At 38.8% G+C, this 26,279-nt stretch overlaps 1 protein-coding gene across 1 annotated transcript in view; it reads right to left on the reverse strand.

Moving 5' to 3' along the window:
* Window positions 1-26,279, reverse strand: part of LOC127455526 (disks large-associated protein 2-like) — a 224,672-nt gene that overhangs the window by 19,771 nt on the left and 178,622 nt on the right. Inside the window, exons 5-8 of the mRNA XM_051723500.1 lie at window positions 24,779-24,847; window positions 12,809-12,968; window positions 11,692-11,911; window positions 2,214-2,273 (exon numbers count right to left, since the gene is read on the reverse strand). Coding sequence (XP_051579460.1) covers window positions 2,214-2,273; window positions 11,692-11,911; window positions 12,809-12,968; window positions 24,779-24,847 — 509 coding nt within the window. The remainder of the gene's footprint in view (window positions 1-2,213; window positions 2,274-11,691; window positions 11,912-12,808; window positions 12,969-24,778; window positions 24,848-26,279) is intronic.

The following is a 26,279-nucleotide window of genomic DNA, read 5'->3' on the forward strand; positions in this document are numbered from 1 at the left end:
AGGAGAGGAAGAAGGGAAGAATAACTGTATCAGCACTGCAGTTATACACAGGGTTGGGAGGGTTACTTTTAAAAAGTATTCCTCTACAGATTACAGAATACATGCTGTAAAATGTAATTTGTAACGTATTTGTTAGATAACTCAAGATCAGTAATGTAAACTAAATACTTTTTTCACTTGTTTTGACAATAAACAAATAAAGTAAGAAAATACACTTCACTGTAAAAATACATTCTCTGAAAAAAAAAAAAAAAGAAAACTAAATATTTGATGCACTTGTAAATGTATCTTGTTTTAAGGATTTTTTTGATATTTTTACAGGAAAACAATATTTAAATTCTTATTAAGAATAATATTTTTGCTCTAATATCAAAGGTCTTACTAGAGAAAAAATGTTATGCTCTAACGTGAATTTTCTTTATAGAATTCATTATAAAATATAATCATGTCTGGTAACAGATGCATGTAAAGGCAAGAAATAGCAAATAAGCTTAGCATAAAGCTAAATGTTCACATGACATTGTACACAAGATGAACTATTTCTGCTGCTCCAAACTTCAAAACCCCACAGAGTGAAAATAAACAACCTTTTCTGATCGTATGTGGATTCTGTTCAGAGAATGAGGCAGAAAATATATTATTTGTAGCTTTCTATACGATGTTAAAGGCTACATTGATTAGTATTTCTTTTAAAAAATACCCTAACCACATTAAAAACATTGACAAGGCATGTAATCGTGTATTTATTGGATTTATGTTTCATCTGTCAAAGCGTTTCTAACTGTTTTTTTTTAATGTAGAAACATGATGTAGCTCCTCTATTAAACTCCCAAGGGAAAGTTCCTCAATGACGTCATATCCAACTTTTCACTCACAACAGTGTGAACTTGTATGAATGAAACACGTCATAAGAAAGTGTTTCACCGCCGTTCAAACGCTCCTCGGATCGCATAATTTATAGAAATAAATGTTTTCCAGCTGAATAGGCTAAATATTACATTAAAAAAAATTACATTAAAATGCAAAGTAATCTCTTCAGTAATCAAAACATTTTTTGAATGTAACTGTATTCTAATTACCAATGATTTAAATTGTAACTGTAGTGGAATACAGTTACTTATATTTTGTATTTTAAATACATAATCCCATTACATGTATTCCATTACTCCCCAAAACTGGTTATACAGTACCTCCTATTAAGCACTTATTTTTTCAGTGTGTCACATGTTAAAGCCTTGTTAAATAAAATCAGATATAAGAGAAAGACATATAAGTGTTTAAACACTGCTAAACCACCTCTCTAATCATATCAGCCAGCTTTAACAAGTTAGCTAAAGACAGAAACTACAGTTTCTATTTTGATTCTAGGTTGAGAGGGTATTCAAAGAAAAGTCGTGAAAAACTGAGAGACAGAGCGCGATTGAAAGAAAGAAAAGGAAAGATTAAAAGAGAAAGGTAGATTGTAATAAAGAGGGAGTGGGGGAGAGAGAGATAAATTAATGACAGAAATGGAAAGCGACAGCAGGATAAGGAGAGAGACGAGTGATTCAGCACTGGTGCAAAAATAGATGTTACAGCCAAACAAATACTGCAACAGGGACTCATAACTCTCTCCTATGTGCTACCTGTTTTATCAAATGAGCTAAGAGTGATGACACACACTTTCATCATTACGAAGAACAAGGAAGCAAGAGAGAAAGGGAGGGGAAGGAAAGATTGTGTGTGTGCGTGTGTTTGTGTGTAAAACAATATTTATAGCTACATCACACTGGAAAAATTAAAAACATAAGAAGAAATAAAAAAAATAAAAAAAACACAAATAAAGGAAAAAGAGGATAAAAATAGGAAAACATGATATTGCTGTGGTTGCTACTGTTGCTACATCAAATACCTGTGAGTAAGAACAAGGTGAAGGTGGAAGGTGTCAGAGGTCAGAGAAAGTATCAGCACATTTCAATACACTGAAGTCAGATATGTTAAGATATAGTCAGATATTGCCATTTTCCAATTAGATCAAAACGTAATATGTGCATAAAACACACATAAAGAGTAGGTGTTATTGTGAACATTAGGTATGATCTTCTATTTAGGTGATAACTTTAATATGTTCTGATGTAGATACTTCATATACTGCAAATATAAAACACACATATCTGTGATTTCATGTACTGATTTGGCAGGATTCCATTGATGATTTAGGGGTGTGTCTTTACCTGGAGTTTGTTGGGAAGAATGGTCCACACTGCCTGTAGAAGGGAGATGGAACTGAATTCCTACAAGCAAACACACATTTTGAGGCCAGACCACACTCACACATCATTCTGAGCTAAGAGTGAATAACAACAGAAATTTGAATCATCAACTAGGGCACTGATTTCCTCTCTTCACAAAAAGTAAAAAAAAAAAAAAAAAAAAAAAAAAAAAAAATATATATATATATATATATATATATATATATATATATATATATATATATATATATATATATATATATATATATATTTGGATTGATTGAGAAACACCTGATGAAAAGTGATCATCCATTTAATTATAGGTAAACCTTAAAATAGTTCTTCCACTGTGTATTTGAGAGAGCACAGACTGCAAAAGAGAGGCTTTTGCTCCATGAACCCAAAACCACTAAACCAGACAGATTATTAAACAGTCATAACAAACTGAACACAATTTCCCATATCAACAAGACATTTGCATGTGAGCAGGGTAACAATTTCCGAAATGAAATCATAATGCCAAACTTACATATAGCAATCACTTGAAAACTACACACCAGTTCTGTGCTATTTCAAAAAACCTTTTGTTCACATTGTGCTTTTGTTTAATATTACACTGAATTATTTGCCATCAAATGTTTCAGAAAGTGTTGCTGCTTGTGGCTTGCTCAACATGTAGGAATAGAAAGACATCTTGCAGCACTGCAAAAATACTTTTCTTAATAAGCATTTTTTTTCTTGTTTTCTAGTAAAAATATTTAAAAACTCATGAAATGAGATTTACTCAAGAAGCAAAATTGAGGGGGCCTGGGTTGCTCAGTGGTAAAATACGCTGGCTACCACCCCTGGAGTTCGCTAGTTCGAATCCCAGGGCATGCTGAGTGACTCCAGCCAGGTCTCCTAAGCAACCAGATTGGCCTGGTTTCTAGGGAAGGTAGAGTCACATGGGGTAACCTCCTTGTGGTTGCTATAATATGGTTCATTCTCAGTGGGGTGTGTGGTGAGTTGAGCGTGGTTGCCACACGCGCTATGTCTCCATGGCAATGCGCTCAACGAGCCATGTGATAAGATGCGCGGGTTGACGGTCTCAGATGCGGAGGCAACTGGGATTCGTCCTCCACCACCCGGATTGAGGCGAATCACTACATGACCACGAGGACTTAAAAAGCACATTGGGAATTACTGATTAAGAAAATGCTTTTCTTACTAATTAAGATTTTTTTTTTTCTGTGTGTAGTTGATGATGAAAAAAAATTCACCCGACTATAACAAAAAAATAAATAAAAAAAAAAAAAAAAAAAAAGAAAAAGGAGTTGAGAGACCACCATGTTACGGTTCAAAACAGTTTACATTTGGATGTAAATGTTCTTATTTTATTATTTAATGAAATTAATAACATTCACTTAATTGCAGATCATCATGACTGCAGACATTTAAGATGATCTCAGAAAAACTCACAATCAGCTGACAAAAGTGAAGATACACAGAGAAAAAGAGGCTTGTTTTCACATGTTTTTTTCTGGCTTCAGATCTCTGTGCATATCTGAAATAAAGCTTACAGTCAAAGTGCTTTCTGTCTAAACTTTTGAAGCCATTAGAAAAGAACAAAATCAGAAATCACAGTGGCACAACAATATTGAGGCTTGGTGGTTAAAAAAAAACCAAAAAAAAAATGAGCCAGACAAGGCACACAATGCACGAGCAGCCAATGAAATGTGCAGTTCCAGGAAACCCCTTTCCCCAAAAGGAACACTGCTTTTACAATATTGAAATCACCAATAAGGCTCTGTCAGGTATTTCCTTCCCACTGAAATCCCAATGAAATGATTTACAATGATTTAATATAGTGGGGATGGACCAATGACCATCTTGTCTTTGTTTTGCTACAGGCAGTTTTGTCCTACACTTTAAGCACCTGTGGGTCTATACTAGATATGTATATCAAAACCCACTTTTATTACTCAAGAAATAGCTCTCCAGCACAGCAGAGGGCAATGTGTGGACAATGCTGTCAAGCAAGGCCTGAGAGCTCCATTAAAATTTAAGAAGGAAGACCTGTTAACAATGGCTAAATCTCAAATCGCATCTGTCTCAATTAGCATGCAAGATTAGGATTAGTACATCCTAAATCATATTACACTTAAAACAGTATGTCAGAGGTGTCTGGATGGCATAATATTTCCAGTGGACTTTCAAAGTGTGCATTTGTGCATGTTTTTGGGGCTAATATTACATACTTGCATACTTTTCATAATTACTGCTAGTAGTAGTATGCTAATTGTGAATCAGCCAAGATTTCAGTTTCTAACACTGGATATGATAGAACAGGCAATAGGACTATTGTTGGGTTTTAGTTGAACTTACATCATAAAGATAGCATTCAGGTGTAGAGCAACACACATATCTGAGATTAAAGCTTTTTAAAAGCTTTAAACATATTTAATATTTGCACTATTCTCAAAACTCACTGTAAATGTTTGTCAGTTGGCTGGCTGATTAACAAAAAAGCAGAGTCCTGCAAGTCCAGAAAAATAAACAAACAAACATACAAACAAACAAACAAACAAACAATCAAACAAATAAAATAAATAACCCCAAACCAATCAAAATATAATTAGAACCATTAGCTACAACCACTTGATAAAAAAAAAAAGATACATTCACGGCTAATAATAAAGTAAACTTCTCACCTACAGTTACTAATAATCTCAGTCTATAGCTATGACTTGGTCACACAAATTAGATGTGGATTAAACTCTTACTAACAATGAAAATTTAATCACTGAATCGGGTTTCAATATTTCCTCTAATTTTCAGATACAGTACATGGCAATTGCACTGCATTTGTCATTACAAACCAAATCTTTACTGCTATTATCCTGATATTCTCTCAGATGTAAAAACATAATGAGTGCTAATAAAAAATATAATACGCTGATTTGATATCAATAGCTTTAGTTACCATAAATACAATATTTTTAAGATGGGGAGCTCTGAATCTCTCCTTCTCACACCACTTGATGAGAGTCTTGTGTGCAACATTATTAATATTGGCAGATGAAGAAAAAAAAGATAATCACAGGATACAATAGGCTGTACATTCACAATAATACAGGGAATCACTGGAAATATACATGGGTATTAAGGATAAATTGTATTTTGAATCTCATTTACAGTAATAGGTGTGGATTTGTCATAGTATGGTTTATGCATGATACAATTTGTATTTAACAGGTTGCAGATAATTGCACAAACAGTGACTAGTCATCTCAATGGGAATGTTTACACCACAGGTCTTGAGTCACAAGTCTTAATACCTTACCCATATCTATGTCTTTGTGGGCATGTTTAAAGTTGATCTATATACCATTTTCATGTTTAAATAAACTTTAATAAACTTTTAAATGACCAGCATGCTTGCTGTATCTTCATCAACCACCAGCAATAATGAAATTATAATTCAACTTTCAGACTAACAGTGCATCAAACATTTGTAGCTAAATTTATGAGTGGAATCCACTCCATGTAAGTCACTTTAAGAAATATCCATTAAGTATTAATATCTTCTGTCTCCACATAGGAATATACCCAAAAAATAATCCAAAACTATCACATTCAACATGTTTTTGTCCATTTCCCACCAGTTCTGTATCAGATTTGAGATTTGGGGGCCACTTCTCAAGTAGCATAACATATGTCAATGTGTCTTCTAAATTTCACAGTACTAAATGTTCCTCCACTTTAACATTGAGACTTTGGCTCTGAAGACATTGAGTTAAATGGAATGAAGGATTCCATCATTCACATATACCAGAGAAACAACCACATTACATTTAGAGAAAAAGATTATCAAAACCCACAAAATGCATTCAAGCAATATGCAGTGATTTTTTTTAGGTTGCCTTTGGCCAACATCCAATATATACTGAACTTGAAAAAGTTTTTTCCCCCAGACCATAACAGATCCAAAATTATTTAAATTCTGGTTGATCCAAGACTAATTTGTACAAAGAAATTTTAGTTTCCTAGGAACTTTCTGAAGTTAACTGGAGAAACTAAAGTAATGTATCTTGACTGGAAGTCTTCGATCTCTTCCAGAAAACAATCACAGTATTTACTAAAATACATTTGAGTCTCTGTAATTCCAGAGAGTAAGAGTATCCCTAGAGAAGTTTGAAGTTCAAGGGGCCTTACCAGTTAGCGGTGTAAATAGGAGCTGAATGTCTGAAGAACACTTATGCAGTGCCAATGCTGTCAGCAGACTGCTTTTAGCTACAACCATCCATGTCCAAAATATCTGCTAAATTACTCTAACATCTTCTCTTGTCTTTTTCACACTCCCTACTTCTCACTCACTCACTCACTCACTCACTCAGTCACTCACTCACTTACTCGTACACACACACACACACACACACACACACACACACACACGCACACACACACACACACACACACACGCACCACATGTTGGTGCAGCTATCATTATGAGGACTCTCCATAGACATAATGATTTTTATACTGTACGAACTATAGATTATATCCCCTAACCCTACCCCTAAATCTAACCCCCCAAAAAAACTTTCTGCATTTTTACATTTGCAAAAAAAGTATATGTATAGTAAAATAGTATGTTTTTTAAGCAATTTGAATTATGGGGACACAAGAAATATCCTCATAAACCACATTTATAGCATAATACCCTTGTAATTACCAGTTTGTAACTAAAAAAAAATCCTCGTAAACCACCCAAACCTGTCCACACACACACACACACATACACACACACACACACACACACACACACACACACACACACACACACAAACACCAAAGAGACACACACCTGTAAACATCTTGCTACATAAACTAACAGTCTTGTGTACTGTCTGGAAATATTACATATGATATTCTATTGCACATCCCGTGTTGTTTCCTGTACTTTTTGAGGAGCTCAGAGTGACAGTGACATATAAGACATCTCGGAATTGTTAGAGTATTTCTTGTGGTAAATTTCCATACTGGCACTCCGTGACATTGGCTGGCGCCCGTGTGTTTTTCGCTGCCACCTGATCCACAGGAAATCCCTACAGGATGGCGAATGAGAGGGGCTGCTTATGGCTACTGTTCCCTTTGGTGATCCATTATCACTCATTTCTCTCTTCGATACATATATGGCTGCCTGGAGCTCCAACAGGGATAAATTAAATGGATGCACAGTTGCCGGGTCTATTGTAGCAAGTCCAGGCGCACTCAGCTCTGTTTCCAGTGATGTCGGCTCATCTGTGTTAGCTGCTTCGAGATCGAAAGTATCTGACTCAACTGAGCACAGAATGGCAGAAAATAGAGTCTCAGACTCCAAGGGAGCCGAGTCCAGAGTGTCAGGCTCGAGAGGGAAATTTATCATTGGGTTAGGAGAATCTACAGACTGGGTATCTTGCTCTTCAGAGCAGAACTCTGTGAAGTTATAGGCACCACATTTAGGAGGGTCAAATTCTTCTTCACAGAACATGAATGTCTCCTTTTTGGACCACAAAACAAGAGTCTGAGTGTCTAGGTTGTGTGCTGCTGGCTTTTGACAAGTGGGAAAATAAGGTTCAGGGCTTGTTGGGTTTGATATGTCAGACTCAGATCTGGACTCAGGCTCTGGAGTAGCTGGCTGGAGATAAATAGTGTCCAGCAATTCTGGAAGGAGAGGTTCTTGTACTGTATTCTCACAAGAGTATTTATAGACGGTTCGTGGGGTTGGAGGTTTTGGCAGAGCTAGATCTACAGGACCTGGGCTTTGAGAGCCAGACACATTGAAGTCCAAGGATTCTAAACTTGGCCATTTCAAGTCACTAAGATTCATTGAGTCTGGGGTCATTGGACTCAAGACAACTGAGTCCAATTCCAGAGCTGTGAAGTCCTGTAAGGGATCTTCGTCTGTATTACTCAGCACCATTGGCTGCATGGATTCGAGGACTGACTGCTCCTTTGTTGTTGTGCTGCAAAGGTTCAAAGTTGATGGCCCAGTTTGACCTTGTTCCGGATACTCTTGGGATGGCTGATGCAAGGAGGTCCGATCAATACATTTTTGAGGTGGAGTGCTTACGTTATCTGGGCCCAGTTTAGGCCACTGCAAACTGGCCACGTTCACTAGTTCTACATTTGTAAAATCTAACACAATTGAATCCACATGCTCATGAGTGCGTGACTTTGTTAAGCAATATGTTTCTGCCTCTGGCTCTGGAGGATCTGGAGGGCTCATGGAGTCAGAATCTAGTTCAGGCCAACAAAGTGAGGCCACATCAATTGGATCTGGAGGTGTAAGATTAGCAAAAGTTGGATCATCGATTTCTACTAATTCAGAGTTTGGATCAGTTTGAAAAAATGGTGCAGAGGTCGACACTTGCAGGACATTTTTATCCAAGGGTTCTGAGGGAGTCATGGATAAAACAGTAGGGTCGACTGGCGAAGGGCAGTTCACAGCAGCATCTGCTGTGTTCTGTCGCACCAGGGTCTTGCTACCTGCCTGGGTGCTGACGGACACTTGAGGAGCAGCTGATTGGGTTTCCCTCACCCAGCTTGGTGACCAGGTGCTGTAATGTTGTGTAAAGGTGGTAAAGTTCCTGTTGAAGGCTCTGAGCTCGGTGCACAGATCCTTCCTGAGCTCAGCTAACTCTTTCCGCATGGCCGAAACATCTTCTCTCCACTGCTGGCTGATTGCCAGGGCCAGATCCGCTGTCTCCTGGACACTTGATTGAACAGGCCGCGGCCTGATGGGTGCACTCATATTTAGCGGGGGTAACAAAGGAGTCGTGGTAGGTGAGCTACTACCATAAATGCTGCTGGATTCATCTTCTCTTCCACGGAGACCCGCATCCCCATGGGCCACGGAGGAAATATCCGGCCTTTCGCTGTGTAAATTGTCCTCATTTAGCAAACCAGTGCCCTCCAGCATATCATTTCCCTCTGGAAAATATAAAAATATAAAAATCCCAGTGTATACAATGTACCCTGTGGTGGGGCTAGCTGGGAATTTTTGCTGTTTGCAGGCTCCATTTAGAGTTCAATCAAACACATGTGATCCAAAATAAGCTTTAGGCCAGATCAGGGATAAATCTCCCCTTGTGTGAATGAAGTACATTATCACACAGGTCAAATGAAAATCTTAAACATGGGCTATACCAGATGACAGCTGAAGGGATATGGGAATTAATAATTTATAAGGAAGTATTAACAGCAGAGTCCATAAACTATGTACACTGTTTAAATCGAAGGGCTTTGTGCAAAATCATAAAGACTGTTTTGAGTTTTGCTCAGTATGCGGCAAACGCAATCACGGCTCCCTGTGCATTAGGTGACAGGAGCTAGTAATTTTGAGTTATTGTGATCACACTCGGAAACAGATCCCATTTTGACTCACAGCTTTTTTTCCCTCTCTGTTATTACTCTGCCTTCTCACTCCATCCTGTATTTGCATATTCATCTCTCAAAGCACAAAACAGAGAACTGATGTCAGAGGACACCTGCAGGGAATAATAACAATGGCATCTCATAGCATCCTCAGGCTCCTCTGACAGAGTAGGTCTGTGCTTTGTGCCTTGAAAGGAGGCAAATGCGAGCAAAGCTAATAGTCTCTTTTATTTTTTGTGCATGTGTGTCTCAGCAAAGCACTGTATGAACCCTATTGAACACGAGAGGTCCACTTTGACCAGGTCTTAACTGGGGGAATCATCATCTTCAACCAGTACCTCGACACACAAACAGCCAAATTCGAACAAAAAAGGAACTCAGTGAGATTTAATTCTTTTTAAAATTCCTTGCCCAGTCACTGTTTTAGATTTATTCAAGATGTGGGACTTACTATAATAATTTTAGTAAATTCAGGCTCAAAGTTAAGTGTTTTTAAAGAGACTACCTTTGTAAGAAAGCCAATATTGCTCATTACTGGATAAGCTGCAAGCATATTTCAGTGAGAAGGCAGCGTAAACATGCCAGAGTATATTTACTGTATAATCGCTGTCTAGAGATTTCTTCCGCTGTCCACAACCCTGATTCCTGCCCATAACTCACACATGTGTCCAGGGGTTTGACTCTTATGCTCTTATTTTCTTGCTTTTTTGGGGCAGCCTGTTTCACCACTGACTCTTAAACAGTCTGAAAATTCAAACATTCAAGCACGCCTTCAGCTGTGGACCCTGTGGGAGAGAGAACTCAAAACTGATGTGTGTTTGAAAACAGCTTCACACACGGAAGAGAGACAGAAGGAGAGAGAGGCAGAGACTAGGAAAGTGAGAAACAAAAAGCCCACAGAGTGACAATCATCCAACCGGGAAATATTTTGGGATCGGAATACACACCACCTTGTGTATTCATCATTGCTTTTAACCCCCTCCCTGTCTGTTAACCAAGAGTCAGCTGATGCAGAAAATAGGACAAGGTAGAGATCCAAATTGAAAATCTTTAGAGACAAAACACACAGTGGAAGAATAATAATAATAAAAAAAGAGTAATATCCTAATTTGTATACAATATAAAAAAAATCGGATATTTCACTTTTCACCATTTTCATATTTTGCCATAACGTTTTGGGGATTGAATTCAATAGGGTTCATATTCGTATGCTCTGAGTCACACCAGCACTTACCTCTGGGTTATGAGGGCATACACAAAACAATCACTCTGCTATAAGCAGTTTGCATGCATACATGCCATGCCACATGTAACATGATGCATTAATTCAGAAATAATCATCTGGATAAACAGCTTTACCTCTGATTTGTTTACAAAGCTTACAAATCTGATTCTTTTTTACTCAATAACTCTTACCGAAGGCATTTTTGCTTTCAGTACTGAGCATTTATTTATCAATTATCATGATTGTCAATAATAATTTTCTTACAGTTTTTACTCAAACAAAATTGCACATTTACAGTCTTAAAGTTTAAATGCATACAGTAATACCAGAAACCATATTCATTAAAATGACTTAGGTACGTCCTTAATCCTATAAAATCAGAAACAGACCATGGCTTTGTTCAGTCAGCAAAAATCAGGTATGACTCAAATCTGTTTTGGTTTGTACATAAGAAAAAAAACATGAAATCTTATTTTTTACAAACCAGATCTAAACCAATTCCATATGTAGTTTGAAATACAATTAAAATCTGATTATTTGTTAATACGCAATTACTATGGCAACCTATGTAGATATCCTGGATATACAGACTACAACTGTCTGTACATATAGATCTGATTTAATCACTTGCAAACTTAAATTGCAGACAGTCAGCCCTAAAGATCATATTTGAAAAACAAATCTGATTCATGTGCAGTCTGAAAAAAGCCTATGAGATTGATTGAAAGTAAACTAGAACCTTGCTGCAGATAACCGCCAATACTAACAGACAGACATAAGCCGATCCCATACACAGGTGTGCAAGGGGACTGCATTTCACAAGGACAGCCCACTTACCTGTGGTGGACCTGATGGTGGAAGTGACAGTGGATGATGTCATAGAGGGAAGGCAGTCATCGTCTTGTGAGAATCCGGCCTGTATGGCTCTCACGTAACTGTGGCTGCGTGTCCTGAAGCAGCCTGGCAGATCCAATGCATCCATGGCCTGAGACTCCACCTCGCTGAACACAGATTCACAAACCGACTCAAACTGCCCATTAACCTCTGTCTCACTCACCTAGGGCCAGAAAATACCAAGTTAACACATGTCAATTTCAAGTAAAAAGTTCCCACACTTTTTGAACAATTAATTTCCATGATGTTTCCATTACATATGTGGAATTATTATTATTATTTTTAAATACATATTTTCAAATAATCTGTTAGTGAGTCTTTTAGAACAACTTTTGAACTGAATCAAAAGAACAATCATTTTACAAATCAGATATATAAATCAGTTTTACTCTACAAAAGAGAAATATTTAGCCAATTACATATTTTAGAAAATAGGATGGTTACAAAAAAGTATTTTAATGGCATTTTTCCACACTGTGGTTCAAAAATAAAATCTTCTAGTGGAAGTCTGAGGAAGTTAGGTAATACTGAGCAGATAGGATGTTTCCGTCATATACTTCACCAATCCCAGAGCATTACCTGCTCAGATCATCAAATAAATGCTGAGACAAGCATCTTCATCATGTGATGAAGCATTATCAGTCTAGACATCTGATAGGATTCTAACTCCCCATCAGATTCCCATTTAGAAAGCTCTAAAATCTGAGATTGTCATCTTGTTTCACTGAAAGGGAATTAACCTCTAATGACCAAAGCAAGCCACTGATGACGCTTAGAAAGGGAAAGAGAGAGACAGAGAATGTGTGTAAAAGTGGAGCTCAGAGAGTGAAAGCCATGTTTTAAGACCTCCAGCCAAATCAATACCACCCCCCTTACTTCACTTTAAGAGAGAGATTTAGATGTTAGAGGCTGATAAAATGGACAATTTCAAGACACACAAACACTAACACTGTGTTGAGTAAATGGCAAAATGGGCCCTAAATCCTTTGTATGTATTGAACTTTCAGCACTTTAACCAGTGTAAAAAGCCTTGCATTAGCTGGGCAGATGTGACTCTCACCTGGCTGACCTGACTGACGCAGCTGGCCTGGCTCAGGGTGCTCACCGCTCTCATGTAGCTCTGGTTCCTGGAGCGAAACTTTGGCGAGCTGTAGTTGGGAGATGGTTCCAGCGTGATGCTGGGATGGATTTCCCTAGAGGTCTGAAGATGGTAACTTTGACTATACAGCCACATGTGAAGTGAAAAAGACAATGAAAGGAAAGAAGGGTAGAGGAAAAGAAATAGTCTGAAAAATAAATAAATATATATATATATATATATATATATATATATATATATATATATATATATATATATATATATATAGTGGCAAGAAAAAGTATGTGAACCCTTTGGAATTACCTGCATTTATGTATAAATTTGTCTTAAAATCTGGTTTGCTTTTCATCTAAGTTAAAATAATGAACAAACACAATCTGTTTTAACTAATGACACACAAATTATTGTGTCATTCTTGTACATGTTGACAACATCATTCAAACATTTACAGTGTAGGTTGGAAAAAGTATGTGAACACCTAGTCTAATGACGTCAACAAAAGCAAAAAAGAAATCTCAGAACCTACAATTAAGAATTTTAGCTTTGCATAAAGCTGGAAAGAGTTACAAAGCTATCTAGAAGAGCTTAGATATTCATCTATCCACAGTTAGACAAATTGTCTGGAAACGATTTAGTATTGTGGCTACTCTCCCTAGAAGTGGCCGTCCAGCCAAGATGACTGAAAAAGCACACTGCAGAATGCTCAGTGAGGTTAAAAATAACCATAAAGTGACAGCTAAAGACTTGAAGGAATCATTGGAACTGGTTAACATTTCTGTTCATGAGTCTACTATACAGAAAACATTAAACAGGCAGGACACCACGGAGGAAGCCACTGCTTTCCAATAAAAACATTGCTGCGCACCTGAAGTTTGCCAAAGACCACCTTGACACTCCACAACGCTACTGGGAAAATGTTTTGTGGACCGATGAAATTAAGGTTGTTTGGGAAGAACACGCAGCACTAAGTATGGCATAAAAAGAGCATACCAACACGAAAACGTCGTCCCAAAGTCCGGTGGAGGAGTATTGTGATTTGGAGCTGCTTTGCTGCTTCAGGGACTGGACCGCTTTCCATCCTCGAGGAAAAAAGTTTATCAAGATATCCTACAGGATAATGTCAGAGTGACTGTGCACCAGCTGAAGCTCAGTAGAAATTGTGTGATGCAGCAGGACAATGACCTTAAACATTGAAGTAAATCTACTACAGAATGTCTTTAAAAAAATCCACCTTTTGGAGTGGCACAGTCAGAGCCCACACCCAATAGAGATGCTGTGGAATGACCTCAAGAGAGCCGTTCACACCAGACATCCCACGAATATGGCTGAGATAATAATTAATAATTATAATTAATAATTGATTATAATTTAATAATTGTATTTATTTATCACACATTATACATTTGCCATATACAGTGAAATTCTTTTTTTCACATATCTCAGCTAAGCTGGGGTCAGAGCGCAGAGTCAGCCATGACACAGCGCCCCTGGAGCAGATAGGGTCAAGGGCTTTGCTCAAGGGCCCAAGATGAAGCAGTTCTGTAAGGAAGAATGGTTCAAAATTCCTTCTAAACAATGTGCAGGTCTAATCTGCAGCTACCAGAAATGCTTGGTTGAAGTAATTGCTGCCAAAGGAGGATTGACCAGTTATTAAATCCAAGGGTTCACTTTAGGGATGCACTGATCCGATACCTGGATCGGTATCGGCTCCGATACTGACGTTTTTAAATGGATCGGGTATCGGTCCGACGATCCAAATCCGATACTGTGTGTTAGTCATGTTCGTTACTGTCAAGCTCAAAAAATGATATAAAAGAACCATTAAAACACAATTAAAGTAGTTCATATGACTCATGCATTTTATTCAAAGCCACTTGAAGATGTGCAATAGCGCTGTGAATCACAAAAGGCTGTGTTTAATAAGTAAATATATAAAATGCACACGCAGCTCCAGCGCATTAGTGAATGGCGCTGCTCTGTTTACACACACACCCGTGCCTATTTTTAGCCTTCACGCGGTGCGCGATATTTGAGCGCTACTCACGAACAACATCTCAGATGTAGATGCTCAATAGTTCGGTTCACTTATATGCATTTAGAATGGCACTGGAGGTGCTTTTTTTTTTTTTTTTTTTACCAGAATTTGAATAAGAAGTGAATTAAACTACTGTGAACTTGCCTACAAACAGACACATACAGGACTTCCTGGAGAGTTCAGAATGTCAAAATAAAAGTGTGAGAGACTCATTGAGGCAGAGATATGAACTCAGTAGCAGGGTTTATTGAACAGATGACTGAAACAGTGATGTAAACATTGTGAGTAAATCCAGTTGAGCAGAGTGGCAAACAGCAGGTGAGTAATATCCAGACAGGGTATAGACACGATAACTCACAACAGTCTTATGATACTTGCAGGCAATAATGAAGACACAGGTATGTTTGATATAGTAGAAAGGTCTGGAGTCTCAGAGATACTACTGATGAGAACAGACAAAGAGTGTGTGTGAAAGCGGGGTATATATGCAGTCCTTGATTAGCCAATAATGATATGCAGGTGCGTGTAATCAGAACTCAGGGAAGAGTGTGCACTGACGGCAGTGAGAAAGAAAGAGAGAGAGAGACCGGTGGATCCGTGAAAAAAGGTGCACGATTGAGATATATTACTATACAGGTGCATCTCAATAAATTAGAATGTCGTGGAAAAGTTCATTTATTTCAGTAATTCAACTCAAATTGTGAAACTCATGTATTAAATAAATTCAATGCACACAGACTGAAGTAGTTTAAGTCTTTGGTTCTTTTAATTGTGATGATTTTGGCTCACATTTAACAAAAACCCACCAATTCACTATCTCAAAAAATTAGAATACATCATAAGACCAATAAAAAAAAACATTTTTAGTGAATTGTTGGCCTTCTGGAAAGTATGTTCATTTACTGTATATGTACTCAATACTTGGTAGGGGCTCCTTTTGCTTTAATTACTGCCTCAATTTGGCGTGGCATGGAGGTGATCAGTTTGTGGCACTGCTGAGGTGGTATGGAAGCCCAGGTTTCTTTGACAGTGGCCTTCAGCTCATCTGCATTTTTTGGTCTCTTGTTTCTCATTTTCCTCTTGACAATACCCCATAGATTCTCTATGGGGTTCAGGTCTGGTGAGTTTGCTGGCCAGTCAAGCACACCAACACCATGGTCATTTAACCAACTTTTGGTGCTTTTGGCAGTGTGGGCAGGTGCCAAATCCTGCTGGAAAATGAAATCAGCATCTTTAAAAAGCTGGTCAGCAGAAGGAAGCATGAAGTGCTCCAAAAGTTCTTGGTAAACAGGTGCAGTGACTTTGGTTTTCAAAAAACACAATGGACCAACACCAGCAGATGACACTGCACCCCAAATCATCACAGACTGTGGAAACTTAACACTGGACTTCAAGCAACTTGGGCTATGAGCTTCTCCACCCTTCCTCCAGACTCTAGGACCTTGGTTTCCAAATGAAATACAAAACTTGCTCTCATCTGAAAAGAGGACTTTGGAACACTGGGCAACAGTCCAGTTCTTCTTCTCCTTAGCCCAGGTAAGACGCCTCTGACGTTGTCTGTGGTTCAGGAGTGGCTTATCAAGAGGAATACAACAACTGTAGCCAAATTCCTTGACATGTCTGTGTGTGGTGGCTCTTGATGCCTTGACCCCAGCCTCAGTCCATTCCTTGTGAAGTTCACCCAAATTCTTGAATCGATTTTGCTTGACAATCATAAGGCTGCGGTTCTCTCGGTTGGTTGTGCATCTTTTTCTTTCACACTTTTTCCTTCCACTCAACTTTCTGTTAACATGCTTGGATACAGCACTCTGTGAACAGCCAGCTTCTTTGGCAGTGAGTGTTTGTGGCTTACCCTCCTTGTGAAGGGTGTCAATGATTGTCTTCTGGACAACTGTCAGATCAGCAGTCTTCCCCATGATTGTGTAGCCTAGTGAACCAAACTGAGAGACCATTTTGAAGGCTCAGGAAACCTTTGCAGGTGTTTTGAGTTGATTAGCTGATTGGCATGTCACCATATTCTAATTTTTTGAGATAGTGAATTGGTGGGTTTTTGTTAAATGTGAGCCAAAATCATCACAATTAAAAGAACCAAAGACTTAAACTATTTCAGTCTGTGTGCATTGAATTTATTTAATACACGAGTTTCACAATTTGAGTTGAATTACTGAAATAAATGAACTTTTCCACGACATTCTAATTTATTGAGATGCACCTGTATATTACTATTATAATATATTATTATTAATATCATTTGTTTACAAATTATAATAATATTTAAGTTGAATGGGTTCCAAAAAATAACTGTGTGAATGAAAAGTGAGCTGATTTCTTACAACTAAATTTAACAAAAAAGAGATCTGAATCCTTTAAAGTCCAAAATAAAAAAAGTTGAAAATAAAATGGCTTCTTTTCTACTGATGACTTATACTGGAATTACTGTTAATTTTGCTGCTACATTATCCAGTATACTAGTTAACAATACAGTTTTTCTTAATAAGCTATACATTTATATTGAAATAATGTGTAGTTAGAGGTTTGTGTTTCTTTACATATTAAAGAGTACACCCAATTAGATCCACACAATAATGTGAAGATATTCTAAACTGATTATGCAAAAAAACAACACTGGTATCGGATCGGGATTGGTATCGGATGATACTGAGATTTCCGATATCGGAATCGGATCAGAAGAGAAAAAGTGGTATAAGTGCATCCCCAGTTCACTTACTTCTTCCTCTACACTGTGAATGTTTAATGGGATTTGTTCAATAAAGACATGAAAGATTATAATTGTTTATGTAAGGTTAGCTTAAGCACATTGTGTTTGTCTATACTTGTGACTTTGATGAAGATGAGATAACATTTAATGACCAATTAATGCAGAAAACCAGCTAATTCCAAAGGGTTCACATACTTTTTCTTGCCACTATATATATAAATGTCTATTTTTCTGTCTGTCTGTCCATGTGTATATATATATATAAATAACTCAGCAAAAAAATAAACGTCTTCTCATTTTCAACTGCTTTCATTTTCAGCAAACTTAACGTGTAAATATTTGTATGAACATAAAATCATTCAACAACTAAGACATAAACTGAACAAGTTTCACAGACATGTGACTAACAGAAACGGAATAATGTGTCCCTGAACAAAGGGGGGGGGGGGTCAAAAGTAACAGTCAGTATCTGGTGTGGCCACCAGCTGCATTAAGTACTGCAGTGCATCTCCTCCTCATGGACTGCACCAGATTTGCCAGTTCTTGCTGTGAGATGTTACCCCACTCTTCCACCAAGGCACTTGCAAGTTCCTGGACATTTCTGGGGGGAATGGCCCTAGCCCTCACCCTCAGATCCAACAGGTCCCACACGTGCTAATTGGGATTGAGATCCGGGAAATCTTACAGGAAATCATGCACAGAACGAGCAGTATGGCTGGTGGCATTGTCATGCTGGAGGGTCATGTCAGGATGAGCCTGCATGAAGGGTACCACATGAGGGAGGAGGATGTCTTCCCTGTAACGCACAGTGTTGAGATTGCCTACAATAACAACAAGCTCAGACCGATGATGCTGTGACACACTGCCCCAGACCATGACGGACCCTCCACTTCCAAATCGATCCTGCTCCAGAGTACAGGCCTCGATGTAACACTCATTCCCTTGATGATAAATGCAATTCCGTCCATCACCCCTGGTGAGACAAATCCGTGACTCGTCAGTGAAGTGCACTTTTTGCCAGTCCTGTCTAGTCCAGCGAAGGTGGGTTTGTGCTCATAGGTGACTTTGTTGCCAGTAATGTCTGATAAGGACCTGCCTTACAAAAGGCCTACAAGCCCTCAGTCCAGCCTCTCTCAGCCTATTGCGGACAGTCTGAGCACTGATGGAGGGACCGTGCGTTCCTGGTGTAACTCGGGCAGTTGTTGTTGCCATCCTGTACCTGTCCCGCAGGTGTGATATTCGAATGTACCAATCCTGTGCAGGTGTTTTTACACGTGGTCTGCCACTGCGAGGATGATCAGCTGTCCTTCCTGTCTCCCTGTAGCACTGTCTTAGGCATCTCACAGTGCGGACATTGCAATTTATTGCCCTGGCCACATCTGCAGTCCTCATGCCTCCATGCAGCATGCCTAAGGCATGTTCACGCAGATGAGCAAGGACCCTGGGCATCTTTCTTTTGGTGTTTTTCCAGAGTCAGTAGAAAGGTCTCTTTAGTGTGCTAAGTTTTTATAACTGTGACCTTAATTGCCTACCGTCTATAAGCTGTTAGTGTCTTAATGACCGTTCCACAGGTGCATGTTCATTAATTGTTTATGGTTCATTGAACAAGCATGGAAAACATTGTTTAAACACTTTACAAAAAAGATCTGTAAAGTTATTTGGATTTTTACAAAATTATCTTTAAAATACAGTGTCCTGAAAAAGGGACGTTTCTTTTTTTGCTGAGATATTTATATATATATATACACTACCAGTCAAAACTTTTGAAACACTTGACTGAAATGTTTCTCATGATCTTAAAAATCTTTTGATCTGAAGGCATATGCTTAAATGTTTGAAATTAGTTTCGTAGACAAAAATAAAATTGTGCCACCATATTAATTTATTTCATTATAAAACTAAAATTTAATAAAAAGAAAATAAATAAAAGAGTTTTTGAAATTGATGATTTGGACCATATAATAAAGAAAAGCAGCCAATAAGTGCCCAACATAGATGGGAACTCCTTCAATACTGTTTAAAATCATCCCAGGGTGATACCTCAAGAAGTTGGTTGAGAAAATGTCAAGAGTACATGTCTGCAAATTCTAGGCAAAGGGTGACTACTTTGAAGATTCTAAAATATAACATAGTTTTGATTTATTTTGGATTTTGTTTAGTCACAACATAATTCCCATAGTTTCATTTATGTTATTCCATAGTTTTGATGACTTTACTATTATTCTAAAATGTGAAAAAAAGAATATATATATATATATATATATATATATATATACACTGATCAGCCACAACATTAAAACCACCTGCCTAATATTGTGTAAGTCCCCCTCGTGCCACCAAAATAGTGCCAACCTGCATCACAGAATAGCATTCTGAGATTATATTCTTCTCACCACCATTGTACAGAGCGGTTATCTGAGTTACCATAGACTTTGTCCGTTCGAAACAGTCTGGCCATTCTCTGTTGACTTCTCTCATCAACAAGGTGTTTCCATCCACAGAACTGCTGCTCACTGGATGTTTTTTGCTTTTGGCACCATCTGAATAAATTCTTGACACTGTTTAGTGTGGAGATCAGCAGTTACAGAAATACTCAAACCAGCCCATCCAAATCACTGAGATCAATTTTTTTTCCTCATTCTGATGGCTGATGTGAACATTAACTGAAGCTCCTGACCTGTATTTGCATGATTTATTTGCACTGCACTGCTGCCACACAATTGGCTTATTAGATAATCGCACGGATGATTGTTGGTGCCAGATGGGCTGGTTTGAGTATTTCTGTAACTGCTGATCTCCTGGGATTTTCACACACAACAGACTCTAGAATTTACTCCGAATGATGCCAAAAACAAAAAACATCCAGTAAGTGGCAGTTCTGTGGATGGAAATGCCTTGTTGATGAGAGAGGTCAACAGAGAATGGCCAGACTAGTTAGAACTGACAAAGTCTACAGTAAATCAGATAGCTGCTCTGTACAATTGTGGTGAGAAGAATATCATCTCAGAATGCGTGTTGGCGCTGTTTTGGCAGCATGAGGGGGACCTACACAATATTAGGCAGGTGGTTTTAATGTTGTTGCTGATAGGTGTATATATATACAGGGTTGGGTGGGTTATTTTTCAATGTGTTCCATTAGATTACTCAAGGTCAGTAACGTATTCTAAATACTTTGGATTACTTCTTCAGCACTGGGAGATTTTTTCACTTGTTTTGACTATAAAAACTCTTCCAGTACAGTAAGACAAAATACACATGTTAACAATACATTCTCTGAAAAACCTAAATATCTTATGCAGTGTTGTTTCTAAAATAAGATAAATCAAACTGATCTTGTTTTAAGGATTTTTAGATATTTTTACAGGAAAACAATACAAAAATTATCTTCAAGAATACGATTTTTGCCCTAATATCAAAGGTCTTACTAGAAAAAAGAAATTAAGATCCAACAGGAATTTTCTTGATAAAAAATATGATTGTGCCTGGTAACGTGCATGTAAAATGGCTAGAAATAGCTCTTCAGTTCTTTTGTTGTTTTTGTTTGTTTGTCCTGTGTTTAGTAATATTTTTCAAGTCAGTTTTACCAGGGACGAACCGCTGAACATTCGGCAGCATATACCAGACAACCTTTTCCCGGTTTTTGAATATTCTGACGTTTTGCTGGACATTTTAGTCGGAGGCGCAGCTGTGTTGTTTAAACACGCTATGAGCAGGCGAGGGAGACGAGCAGACGCGCTGGTCAGGCTCCGTCGGCGTGGCTTTCGAACAGCGCTGCCGATTATTCATCTAGTGAATCTCCGCTCTCTTCCTAACAAAACGGACGAACTACATCTCCTCACCCACAAAAACAAGGACAAACTCTACTGCCTTGTGTTTCACAGAAACCTGGCTGAGTGAAGCCATTCCGGACAGCGTGTTACATCTGCCGGGCTTTCAGCTGTTCAGAGTGGATCGCATCGCGGAGTTAATGGGGGAAAACGAGAGGCGGTGTAACATGCTTTTACATCAATGAAAGTTGGTGTACAGATGTAACAACGTTAAAGAGAATGTGCTGTCCTAATTTGGAAGCGCTCTTTATTAACTGTAAGCCGTTCTACTCGCCGCGGGAGTTTTCCTTGTTTATTCTGGTGAGTGTGTATATCGCGCCAAACGCGTGTGTGAACACAGCGCTGCAACAGCTGACTGATCAAATCACAGACACAGAACAACAATACTCGGACTCAATTATTATTATTCTTGAGGATTTTAACAAAGCAAATCTCACACGTGAACTGCCCAAATACAAACAGCACATTACATGCCCCACCAGAGACAGGAACATACTGGATCACTGCTACACAACAACAAAGGATGTATATTGCTCTGTCCCTAGAGCAGCTTTGAGACTCTCTGATCACTGTCTGGTTCATCTTCTTCCAACCTACAGGCAGAAATTAAAATCAACCAAGCCAGTAGTAAGGACTGTAAAGAGATGGACCAATGAAGCAGAGCGGGAACTATAAGCCTGCTTAAATTGCATGGATTGGAGTGTTTTTGAGGCTGCAGACACCAATCTGGATGAGCTCACAGATACTGTTACATCATATATCAGTTTCTGTGAGGATATGTGCATTCCTACTAGGGCATATTTAAAGTTCAACAACGACAAACTGTGGTTTACAGCAGAGCTCAGGCAGCTTCATCAGGCCAAAGAGGATGCTTACAGGGGTGGGGATAAAGTCATGTACAATCAGACCAGGAACACACTGAACAAGGAAATCAGAGTGACTAAAAGAAGATACTCTGAGAAGCTGAAAAACATGTTTACAGCTAACAACCCTGCATTAGTGTGGAGTGGCATGAAACAACTCACAAATTACAGGACTCCTACTCCCATCCCTGTGGTGGACCAACAACTGGCTGACGACCTGAATGTGTTCTACTGCAGATTTGAAAGGCCCAATCTCACACCCCACACCCACTCTGACCTTCACTTCACACAAACACCAACACCTCCTGCAACCCCCCTCCTCCCCCCTCCTGCTACTCAACCTGCACTTAAGATCTGTGCAGATTATGTGAGCCGGGTCTTTCGGAAACAAAAGACGAGGAAAACTTCAGGCCCAGATGGTGTCTCACCAGCGTGTCTTCAATCATGTGCTAACCAGCTGGCCCCCATCTTCACACAGATCTTCAATAGATCACTGGAGCAGTGTGAAGTCCCATGCTGCTTCAAATGCTCAATCATTATTCCTGTCCCAAAGAATCCAAAAATCACAGGACTTAATGACTACAGACCTGTCGCCCTGATGTCTGTGGTCATGAAATCATTTGAGAGACTGATGTTGGCCCACCTGAAGAACATCACTGGACTCTTTCTATATCCCCTTCAATTTGCTTATCAAGCAAACAGGTATGCAACATCTGGACAGACCAGGGACATATGCAAGGATCCTTTATGTGGACTTCAGTTCAGCTTTCAACATCATCATCCCAGCTATACTCCAGAATAAATTACACCAACTCTCTGTTCCCATGTCTATCTGTCAGTGGATTACCAGCTTTCTGACGGACAGGCAGCAGCTTGTGAGACAGGGGAAACTCACTTCCAGCACCTGTACAATCAGCACTGGTGCCCCCCAGGGATGTGTGCTCTCCCCACTACTCTTCTCCCTCTACACCAGTGACTGCATCGCCAAGGACCCCTCTGTCCGAGATGACAATGAGTCTGCATACAGAAGAGAGGTTGCACAGCTGGCTGTCTGGTGCAGTCAAAACAACCTTGAGATGAACACGCTCAAAACGGTGGAGATGATTGTGGACTTTAGGAGGAACACCCCAACACTGACCCCCCTCACCATTCTAAACAGCACTGTGGAAGCAGTGGAGTCATTCAGGTTGCTGGGCACTACCATCTCACAGGACCTGAAGTGGGAGACACGCATTGACTCCATTGTGAAAAAGGCCCAGCAGAGGCTGTTCTTCCTTCACCAGCTGAGGAAGTTCAACCTGCCACAGGCGCTGCTGATACAGTTCTACTCAGCAGTCACTGAGTCTGTCCTCTGCACTTCAGTAACTGTCTGGTTTGGTTCAGCTACGAAATCAGACATCAGAAGACAACAAAAGACAGTTTGGACTGCTGAGAGGATTATTGGTTGCCCTTTGCCCCCCCCCCCCTTCAAGAACTATACATTTCCAGAGTGAGGAAAAAGGCTGGAAAAATCACTCTGGACCCCACTCACCCTGCCCATTACATTTTCGAACTGTTGCCTTCTGGCCGACGCTTCAGAGCTCTGAACACCAGAACCATCAGGCACAGGAACAGTTTTTTCCCTCAGGCTATCCATCTCATGAACAGTTAAATTGCCCCATTGAGCAATAAATATGTGCAATACACAGTTTAGTCTTTTTTAAATTTATCCACCATATAAATATCTCTTCTGCCATTTCATTCCTCTGAAAAACAAAAAAACAAAAAAACATTTGCAATGTACATAACAGATTGTATTTGCGCTGTACATAACAGATAACAGATTTGTATTAGATTTGCACTACGTATGTGTATGTGTGTATATATGTATGTGTATGTCTGTGTGTGTATGTACTTATGTGTATAATTATTTTTTATTTTTTATTATTATCTATCTCTTGCTGCTGTTTTTGTATTGTTTTTGTATTGTTGTACATTGGAAGCTCCTGTCACCAAGACAAATTCCTTGTATGTGTAAGCATACTTGGCAATAAAGCTGATTCTGATTCTGATTTAGTAATCAAAATACTTTTTGAATATAACTGTATTCTAATTACCAATGATTTAATTTGTAACTGTAGTGGAATACAGTTACTTATAGTTTGTATTTTAAATGTTATATGTACCGGGATTACGTATTTAAATTTGACATAGGACACCATAGATAACTTTATTTTCTGCACAGAGGCGCTGCTGTTTATCGCGGAAGAGACGCGGCCAATGCGAACATCCAACGCGACCGCCCCACTCAAGCGCCACTCGCACCCCGCTCATGGAGGATGTGTGAACCCGGTGTTAGGGAACCAGACAAAAAGCAACATGGAGTATGATTAGAAGTTTAGAGGAGTATGATTAGAAGAAGACTTCTACTTTAAGTGTGCATCAATGTGTAGTACCCTAAAACATATACTTTGTGTGACTAGTGTGTCTTTGTTTGCTTGTATTTACCTTAAATCTGCTGTTATATTGGTGAGGTATTTGACCATGTCTCGGCTTGACTTGTCCAGATGGTATGAGCTGCAAACAGACAAAAGAGACATGATGCTATTTAGGATGCAAGGGTGGACAAAACAAGTAAATACCTAATAGAGGTGTTTTTTAATTTTTATATCTTGCTGTAGGCAACTTCACATGGTTAATTTTCAATAAGAAGCTTTAAATCTGCTCTGAGCAAGATTGGCCACTTATTAATTATGTGTGGTTGTCTTGTTTTGCTAGAGGCTTTTGTTTCTTTGCTCAATAGCATTGGCTTGGAGATAACAATGTCAACAGAGATGCACACACACACACACACATTTATATATATAGACATTTAGTAATTCACCTGGTGGAATCACACACTTTTATACAAATGTATTTCTGCAGCAGACTTTATTTGGCATATTTTATTACAGGTAAAATAAGTATTTTGTATAATGGGACTGTTTCTTACCACAGTAAACCAAAGCCCCATAATAAACTACATGGCCAAACGTATGTGAACACCCCCTTCTAATTAATGAGTTTGGTTACTCCATTAATTCCAGTGAATACAAATCATAATTGTACTCCATACAATAGCATTCTAGGGCATTGTGTGCTTCCAACTTTGTGACAACAGTTTAAGGGAGAGCACTTTTCTATTCCAGCATGACAATCCCCTGTGCACAAAGCGAGGTCCATAAAGAAATGGTTTACCTCCTGTGTGGAGGAACTTGACTGGTCTGAACAAAGCCCAGACCTGAATCCCACTGAACATCTTTGGGGTAAACTGGAATGGCAACTGTGAGCCAGGCCCCATTGCCCAACATCAGTGCCTGACCTCACTGATACTCTTGTGTCTGAATCTGAGCAAATCACTACAGCCATTTACACAGAGTACAGTGGAAAGCCTTCCCAGAAGAGTGGAAGCTGTTATTGCAGCAAAAGGGACATTTATGCCAATGGTTTTGAAATTTAATGTCAATTAAGCACGTATGGTAAAAAAAAAAGGTAAACATGACACATCAAGACATAGTAATTTCAAATAGTAAGAGTAAAGCAATGTCAAATTCTGTTTGTTTTTATTATTTATTTATTTACTCTTTTTTTTTAAAAACCTTTTATTTCTCTGAAATTTTCTATGTTCCCCCACAGTCCCCATTTTGAACCCCTGATTCAGAGTATGGATGGACTTGTGCCAATGAGGTCATCATATTCAGCTTGAAACTGTTTTGATTCTATCATATTGGAAATGCTCAATGAGACTAAAGTTAAAGAGTATAAGACCAGAGTCTTCTCTTCAGCACTATCCTTTTCCAAAACCCTTGCCTGTCGAATTTACACTGCAGCTAGTCACCTCTGGGAATATAATCACACTCTCTCCCACTCTCTCTCAGCTTCAACCATCTCCTGAGATCTGTGGAAAAGTGTGTGCAAACATTCCAGAATGTTCAAAGCAGATCATGGTGACATTTCGGCTGTGAGCTTT

This window comes from Myxocyprinus asiaticus, chromosome 17 (genome assembly GCF_019703515.2).
Source record: "Myxocyprinus asiaticus isolate MX2 ecotype Aquarium Trade chromosome 17, UBuf_Myxa_2, whole genome shotgun sequence".
NCBI lineage: Eukaryota > Metazoa > Chordata > Actinopteri > Cypriniformes > Catostomidae > Myxocyprinus > Myxocyprinus asiaticus.